Below are 9677 nucleotides of genomic sequence, written 5' to 3' on the forward strand. Positions count from 1 at the left end.
AGCATCACTGCCTGAGCTTCACCTCCTGTCAGATCGGTGGCAGCATTAGAGTCTCATAAGAGCACAAACCCTGTTACGAACTGCACATGTGAAGGATCTAGGCTGCATGCTCCTTGTGAGAGTCTTAATGCCTGATGATCTGAAGCAGAACAGTTTCATCCCGAAACTATCCTCCACACCCCAATGTTATGGAAAAACTGTCTTCTATGAAACTGGTGCCAAAAAGGTTGGGGACCGCTGTGATAGCGTGTTCCAGGCTTATCTGGAGGATGGACAGGATTTATTAATTTATCCATGCAGATGCTATGAATAAATGCTCTAAATTGACTGAAAACCAGTACTGAGGGGCTAAAACTAGCCATGAAACATGTACTTTCTTTAAAAAAAAAAAAGAAGAAAAGTAAAACAAATCAGTCATTCAACAGCAGCAACAACAACAAAGCATTTTTTAAGCACTTACTGTGTATCAGGCGTTGTATTGGTTGCAGAGAATATGGAAGTGAATAACATAAAACTGCACTCAAAGAGTTTACAATCTGATTAGGAAAACAAAACAAGCTAAAACACTACATTAAGGGACCTTGTAAGGCCCCAGGTTGGTGTGAGAGTTCATAGAAGCAACCTAATTCAAGGTATGGAAGTCAAATAAAAGTTTGTAATGAAAATGTTATTCAGTCTTCTAGTTCAAACATAAACGTTCTAGGTGAGGAAACTTAAGGGAACATTATTCAAGGTGGGGGAAACAGTATATACAAAAGCCCAGAAGTGAAAGACAGTGTATATTATAAGAATATGAAAATTGTTCAGTGACTGAAGTGCTGGGTGGAAGAGGGAAAAGAAGAGAGATAAATAGAGACCACCGAATCACGAGCAACCCCGTGAACTGTGTATTAAAGAATTTGGATTCTATTCTGAGGCCAATAACAAAGAGGCATGCTCAGATTCCATAGAATGATCAGTCTGACTACAGAGTGAAGATGCATTTTACAGGGGATAGGAACATGAATAAGTAACAGGAAAACAGAGAAAGTGACTTGCCCTAGGGTTGTGTAGGGAAGTTTGTAGAAAAGTGGTTCAGACCGACAGTGAATTAGGAGATGTAATGCATGGGGCTTAGTAAATGATTGGAAGGTGGTGGTGGTGATGGTGGTGGTGGAGAGGGAAAAATAAGTATTCAGACTATATCAAAAATATGAAAATATTCAAAGCATATGATTTTTGGCTTAGAAACTGGTGGATTACCTCAAGGTGACATTCACTCAAATAGTGAACAGAGGATGAGGGAGGAACATAATGGAGAAGGTAATAAGTTCAATTTTAGACTAGCTAGTGTTACAGCAGGAACTGAAAGTGTCTTGATTCAAGTCCACAAGAAATCCCCCCCCCCAAAAAAAAACACACTAACAAAGGATGTGTTCTAGAGAAAGGGTGTAAAATTATCAGGAAAAGAATCTAGGTTTTAAAAAATTGCCTTATATACAAATAATAGCATTGGTGAGCCTGACTTTCTTTGATTAGTAAAGCAATCAACAAGTTTCTATTAAACATATCTGTATTAAACTATTCCAGAACATTCGGAAATCTGATCTTGTGATTATCTTTCTGTTGCCACTGCTTTTTCTTTTGTCAGAAATGTCCCCAAATTATATTTTTCCTCACAGAACCCAAGCTTTAAATCTGAGTTGAGGCATTCATGTCCTAATCCAGACTGGATACATTGGTATCCAGTCTTCTTATTATATCTTATGTCTTCTTATTAGTTTTTCTTTCCAGAATGAATATCCCAGAAACAACCTTCCTGTTCCATCTTACTTCATATTTTTTATTCCCGTTACAACTTATCCCTTCACTGAACTACCTTTTCTTGTGGATGTTCACATTTTAATTTCAGCTTTATTTACTTTTAAAGATGCTGATTCTTATACTTTTACTTTTTTCCTTCACTAATGTCAGTGGAAAGTAACCTATGACAAAATCAATAAAATGAAAACACAATTACTAGCTTATTACAATTATTGAATCATAATTTGACGAATCACACTCTATTTCAGCAAGAATTTTAATCTGATACTTTTAAAGCAACATTGTAGGCCTTTTTCCAGCACAGATTGTATTTAACACTGTAATCCATTTCTTTTTGTTTTGTTTTTCATTTCTTGAGCCAAGTATTTTTGACTGCTAATATAATTTCCAAAAAAGTAAAATCATTATTCTCATGCAAATTTAAAGTAAATACAGGTCAAAAATTTTATTCAACTTATTAATTAATGATGGAACCTGTAAGATAATGGTTCGTATAGCCTTTGAGGACTTCAGTATTTATAGACAATTAAATATGGGGATGTTAGAATAAGATAGTTTAGTTAGATACAAAACTGATTAATCCTGTATATTAAGCCATAATTTTGGGTGCTGGGTTTTTTTTTGTTTTTTTTTTTTTTATCAGACAGAAGTTGTTTGCATCTCTACCTAACAAAAATCTATACGTTAATGTGTAGTTAGTAAACAATGAGTCCAACAAAGTACGTTCACCTAATCTTTGGTAGCCCTATATCCCATATGATGTTGAAAGAATATGTCATATACCTTTTTGCCTTATTTCCACATTGTGGATAATTTTGGACTAAGACTTCTACTCTCTTTAACTGAACTAGAGGGCCTCAGGATTGTTTGTGAATAACTGATGAAGTAAATTCTATTTTAGTATACTTTGTAAGTTTTATATTCCAGTGTTAAACAACTGCCTAACTTAATCTTCAATATTGAATTTTTGAGGAGTATAAATTGCTTTAACTGGGTATGGAGGAATAGCAAAGAGAATTTTATATGATAAATGGATTTAAAGTAATTTTCTGTGGAATAAACTCTCTACATTTTTATATCCTCTAGGGTTTTCCAGGAGATATTGGGATTCCTGGACAAAACGGCCCTGAAGGACCAAAGGTAAAATTAAGAAGAAGAAGAAGAGAGAGACTAAATAATTATGGTTATCTAGAGATCCTGATTCTCAATAAACGGGAAAATATTTTAGAAATATCAGAACATTTCTGGATATTTTTAAGCTGTCTCAGGTACATTTAATAAACTTTAGGTTTCAGATAGTTGCAAATGATTTTTCTAATTTGGTGTGAACTGAGATTAAGGGTGACAATATTTGCAAAATCACCCAGAAGGGTTTTTTTGGAAGAGATTGGGGAAAAAACTCTAAAAAGCCATAGCGTATAAATGGCTGAACATAAATAAATGGATGAGAATTTCCTGACCACTAAAACCCTTTAGGGACATAAGATATCCACTCATTAAAATAAAAGAAAGCCTATGGTGTCCATGAACCTTTACATAGCACAAAATACCTGAAGAAACCTAAGCATTTTCAACTTACAAGTGAAACCACAATTATTAGCTTGTTACCATTATTAAAACTCATCTTGAAGACTCACATACTAATTTATTATTTCAACAATGCTTTTAATCTAACCATTTTAAAGCAACATTCTAGACCTTTTCCCAGCACAGATTTTGTTTAACACTATGGTATATACACAAATTTACTGTTTTGTGTGTATACTAGGAAATATCCTTAGCAAAATTTTAAATACCACAATTTGCCATGCAAGCTGATGTGGAATGGGCATTGTAAGCAAATAAAGCATTATGAATTCACATGTAAGGATGAAATAGCCTGAAGCTGGGAGAACTGGCAAGTTGTGAAATGTAGCTGCTATGGAGGTATCAATGGGAGCAGAGAGAGACAAAATGACAGGAGATGAAGCTGGAAAGGATCTTGATAATAGCCATATTTGTTAGTGTTCTTAATGTTGAGCAGCACAGTACTCTAGTAAATGCTTTATAGACATTATCTCATTTATAGTTATTATGTCATTTAATTTTGGCAACAGCATTATGAGGTAGTTATTCCTATTTTACAGATGATTAAGCTATTCACTCAGTCACATAACTTTAAGCTACATAGCCAGAATTCTAACCCAGATATGATTCCAAAGTCTGAGCTTTTATACCCTTAGCTTTGATATTAACTTAAATAGAGCATTCAGTACCATGCTGAAGAGTTTCTACTTTATCAGACGGGCATCATGAAGTAATCAAATATATTTGAGTAGTGAAGTATCTTCGATGGTTATATTTTTAAAAGATACCTCTTATGCCAGTTTGGAGGATGGTTTCAAGAGGGGAGAAACTGAAGACAGGGAAAATAGGCAATAAATAATAAAGATTTGAAACAGAACATTCATTCAGCAGATATTGGCTGCCTCTCATGGCAGCCATTGTGCTAGACCATAAGGCTACAAAGATTCCTATTTTCAAGAAAAAAAAAAAAGAGTCCTGTTCCCTGTTTTCAAGAAACTTAAAATCTAGAGAAAGATATTCAGGAAAACCTTAATAATAATCATAATGAATAATATATAATCAGCAATACTGTGAGAGCACAGGGTCAGGGAAGTCAAATTATGTTTTGCAGGGAAGATAGCACTTGAGCCTACATGAGTGAGTAGGAATTTGTGAAGCAGACAAGTGGGATGGATGGCATTCAGGAAAAAGAAACTTGTGAAAAGATGGAGGTGCTATATTTGGAAAATATTTATAATAGAAGTTATTTGTTGTTGATCTGAATTTCAAGTTTAACTGAGCATCCTGTAGTTTATCAGGCAACCCCACCTGCCACCTACAAACTTATACCTATATGCAGGGATCTTTTCCCCTTCCTTTCTGTCTCCATAGAAGTATTCACTCACCTCTTCAAGTTCCACATATGTTTTGCATCACATCCTCTCCTGACTCTTCAATGACCTCATGCCATCTATTATCACCTTTATCCCAATTTCTCCTTTGATAGAAATTTCCCCTTTACCCTTAAAATCATTCTCACTGCCAATCTTGTAGTTAGGCACCCTTTATTTTTCGCCAGGATAGTGTAATAGTCCTCCAGTAGTTGTTCTTCCTGCCTCTAATCTGGCATTTCTTCCTATCTACCTTCAAGCTGCAGGTGGAATAATCTTTTAAAGCATAGATCTCATCATGTCACTCTTTTGCATAAATCCTTCGTGACCTCCACAACTCCCATGTTAAGGCTCGTACTTTTTTTACTCTTTATACAACGTTCTTTATGATAAAACCCTCTTTCTATAATTGTATAGTTATACAGTCATATCCACCATCACGCTTCCAAAAGCATCACTTTAGCCAAACTATTTAGAGTGCCAAACCATGCCCTGCTTACGCAAATCTCACAGCTTCTTACATGCCATTCTTTTTGTCTGGATATACATATTCCTGTGCCCTTCTTCATCTAGCTAATACCTACACATCACATGTAACATGTCCAGGAAGCTTTTTCTGTTCCTCCCAAATCTAGTTGAGATATGCTTTTCCTATATTCCTGAAAAAAATCTATCAAGCACTTATCTTTATGTATTATAACTTCTGATGTGCTTATCTGTCTATTAGACTGTAACCTTTTTGAGAGAAAAGATTAATTGATTTTATATACATCATAATAACTAGAATAATATGGATAACACATATAAATAACTCGGTAAATAGTGGTTGAATGGATGATTAGTTGAATGACTTTAGTTAAAAGCTGTTTTGGAAATAAAAACAAAACAACTAGGTAACTGATTAACATAAAGTGATGGAAGAAAGAGAAGTCAAAGATAAAGCAGTCTTTGACTTGGGTTGCTGATGTCATTGAACTTAAATAGGCGACCCAGGAAGAGGAACAGTTTTGGAGGATGGGGATGATAAGAAATTTGATTCTGGTTATATTTAGTTTGAGGTACCCATTTGACATCTGGAGGTAGAAATAATTAATAGTTCATAGTAAACCAGGCTGAAAAGCAGAAATAGAAGCATGAAGGAAGTTGAGAGAGACAAATAGTGTAGAGAATGGAGTTGAGGATTTTTCCTGCCAACTTTAGCCCTTCACCTGGTACATAAATAGGAACTTGAACTTTATACATCATATAAATACATTTATTTATCCTGTCATTCAATAACTTATTTATTCAAGCATTATTGAGTTTCCTCTGTGTTAGATCAAGTAATAAATGTGGGATTATAAAGATTTCTAAACTCTCTTCCCTCCTCCAGATGAGGTTACAATTTAGTGGGACAGATAAAAAATAATAATAAGAAAAAATATAAGAAGTTCCATATAAAAGAGTTAGTGAAGTGCTCTGAGAGCCTAGATAATTGAACAATAGTGTCTCTCCTGGGAAATTGGAAAATACGTACTTCAGGTGGAAGTAATAATAGAACTTAACGTTTTTAAGTGTGCATATCATACTAGGTGAAGAACCAGAGAACTTTCAAAATTCTCTTCAGTTTGGGAATTTTGTTTCTCTTGAAGTTTAAGTGTCAGAGAACTGAAGAAAGCCAAATGACCTATTTAATTTTCTTCTATAACGGTGATCTTTAGAACTTTCTTCTCACTACTTCTTTTAGTCTTAAAATTAGAATGTCAAAACTGGGGCAAAAGACTTGAAGGCTAGACATTTTAATGAACAACAATGTTAGTAATTACTACCCACTGGAAATTCAACCAATATCTAGGTTTATTCAATAAACATGAGTTCATAGAGTCATTAGTACCAACATCATGAGACTAATTGATGTTATACATATCACTGAATTTTAAAAGAATATCCTGGGATGATTTTATCAAAAGAACAAGAAAATTATAATATAATTTTCTGTTCTGTAGATTGAGGAGGATCTGGTTTTGTCTATCTTCTTGGTCCTTCTCATTTTCCTTGAAATTGTTTCTAGAAACAGAGGGAAAAAACAACGAAACATACTGACCCTGTTAACATGATGTGTTTCTTTAGCTGGGTGTACTGTATCGTAAAAGCAAGCATCTTGAAACTTCTTTCATTTTTATATACATGTCTTGTTTGGAAAATGGGAATGGTAAAAATTGCTAAAGCTCTGTTGAGGCTTTACAATGTGGTCATCAAGAAAATCATGTGCACTGTATTTGAAATACATAGTTACCCTATTTGCAAACAATTTGGGCTCTTTCCAGAGCAATTTGGCACAGCAATAAAGAAGGCTTTTATTTTCTGTTCATTTTCTGCCAGTTCACTAAAAACCTCAGAGTAGGAATGGAAACTTGTGTTAATTATAGTTCTACTGGTTGTGGATTTATATGTGTCTGTATATTTGTATTAAGCTACAGAACATACATCAGTAAGCCTTTTTGAGAGCTACACAATTTGGGAATCTGCTTTCAAGAATCCCATATCATTAGCAAAACCAGATCCTTTGCTGCTTACTGCAGAAGGTAAGAGTAGCAAATAAATATTCTCTATTCTCCAGTAAGCAGAGGAATAATTTGTTGCTATAAAGGTTTGTGTTTTTACTTTGGCTATGGAATTAGGGATACTAAAAGAGGCTGTTATTGTCTCTTGCATAACAGACCTGATAAGTTTTTATAGAAAGCTTACTATTTGTGGGATTATGTTGCATAATATATGGAAATAGTTCTTGCACTGAATTATTACAATATGTCATGTATTTATCTGTAGAGAGGTAAGCTAACTTGGTAAGAGGGAGGTGTGTAACTCTACACAGTTTTCTAAGATTACTTTGACCCAGGCCTGAAGGTTTACATTCTATATAGGCTATACCAAGATTTTATACACAGATTTCTTATATAAGACATTTATTCTCCAGGTAGAATTTAGTCAGCTACGAAATATTTATTGAGATTGTACAATGGGCAGGGTACTGTGTTTAAGCAGTGACTCAGAAACAAAATTAAAACATGGTCTTCTTTTTGTTAGGAACTTGTAATTCTCTGGAAACATGAGTCCTTCATAAGTGAAAAGGTAAAAAGCACAATAACTAGGCAACATATGATAAGTGAGTAGGAAGGAGTTCAGAGGAGAGGATAATCTGTATGATCATTTTTCTGAGAAAATAGAGAAGTTGGGATTTTAGTCAGATTGGTTGGATTAGGCCAAGTAGAGCCGAGGGATGAGAGATTCTGTGCAAGAGGTGCAAAATGAACACTGGAATGGAGAGCAGAAGTAAACCTACCTGACTTAAAAAAAAAAAAAAAGGGGGGGGTAGGAAGCAGATTGTGACAGATCTTAAATAGAAAATTAAAGGGTTTAAATAACAACAAGCATATAACATGAATTACACCCCCTTAGTAAATTTGTTTTACTAATTTGTTTACGGTATTATAACACTTAAAATGTGTGCACACTGTTGTACAACAGATCTGTAGACATTTTTCATTTTACAGACTGAAATTCTACACTTATTGAACAGCAGCTTCCCATTGTCCTTCTCCCCACAGCCACTGGCAATTAGCATCCTACTTTTTGCTTCTATGAGTTTAGCTACTTTACATAGTGCATATAGGTAGAATTATGCATTTGTTCTTTTATGACTGGCTTATTTGACTTATTTCACGTAATGTCATTGAGGCTCATCCATCTTGTAACATATGACAGGATTTCCTTCCTTTTATGGCTGAATAATATTCCATTGTTTGTATATACCACATTTTCTTTACTCATTCATCTGTCAATGAACATTTGGGTTGTTGACACCTCTTGGCTATTGTGAATAAAGCTGCAATGAACACAGCAGTGCAAATATCCTGTTTATATCAACAAGATATAAATATCCAGTTTTTATCCTGTTTACATTGATGTAAACAGGATATTTGCACTCCTGTGAGATCCTGTTTTCAATTTTTTTGATGAATATTCCAAAGTCCTTTCTCCAATTTTTAGCCCAGTACTTTGGTTTTTGCTATTGAGTTATAGGAGTGTTTTACAGATTTTGAATATTAACCCCATATCAGATACATGATTTGAAAATATTGCTTTCCATTACATAGGTTGATGTTTCACTCTATTTTTTTCTCTAACTGTGCAGAAGCTTTTTAGTTTAATTAAGTCCCATCTATTTATTTTTCTTTTTGTTGCATTTGCTTTTGGGTTTTTGGTCATGACTTCCTTGCGTAAGCCAATGTCTAGAAGATTTTTTTCCAGTGTTATCTTCTAGAATATTATGGTTTCAGGTCTTAGATTTAAGTCTTTGATCCATCTTGAGGTGATTTTTTGTGTAAGGTGAGAAATGAGGATCCAGCTTTATTCTTTCACGTGTGGCTTGCGGTTATCCCAGCATCATTTGTTGAATAGGGTGTCCTTTTTTTCCCCACTTTATGTTTTTGTTTGCTTTGTTAAAGATTAGTTAGCTGAAAATATTTGACTTCATTTCTGGGTTCTTTTTTCTAGCCCATTGGTCTACATGCCTAATTTTATACCAGTACCATGCTGGTTTGGTAACTACAACCTTGTAGTATAGTTTGAACTCAGGTAATGTGATGCTCCAGATTTGTTCTTTTTGCTTAGTCTTGCTTTGGCTATTCTGGGTCTTTTTTGATTCCAAATGAATTTAGTATTGTGTTTTCTAATTCTATGGAGAATGATGATGGTATTTTGATGGGAATTGCATTGAATTTGTAGATCGCTTTTGGCCGTATGATCATTTTCACAGTATTTATTCTGCCCATTCATGAGCATGGGATATGTTTCCATTTGTTTGTGTCATCTATGATTTATTTCAGCAGTGTTTTGTAGTTTTTCTTGTAGAGGTCTTTTGCCTTCTTGGTTAGGTATGTTTCTTTCTTTTTTTTT

The 9677-nt window shown here is 34.3% G+C and overlaps 1 protein-coding gene across 1 annotated transcript in view; it reads left to right on the forward strand.

The window, feature by feature from the left end:
- The window catches only part of COL24A1 (collagen, type XXIV, alpha 1), a 438816-nt gene that overhangs the window by 193222 nt on the left and 235917 nt on the right, over positions 1-9677 (forward strand). Inside the window, exon 23 of the mRNA XM_011982146.1 lies at positions 2890-2943. Within this exon, the coding sequence (XP_011837536.1) occupies positions 2890-2943 (54 nt within the window). The remainder of the gene's footprint in view (positions 1-2889; positions 2944-9677) is intronic.

The sequence above is a fragment of the Mandrillus leucophaeus genome, unplaced genomic scaffold, assembly GCF_000951045.1.
Source record: "Mandrillus leucophaeus isolate KB7577 unplaced genomic scaffold, Mleu.le_1.0 Scaffold235, whole genome shotgun sequence".
Taxonomy (NCBI): Eukaryota; Metazoa; Chordata; class Mammalia; order Primates; family Cercopithecidae; genus Mandrillus; species Mandrillus leucophaeus.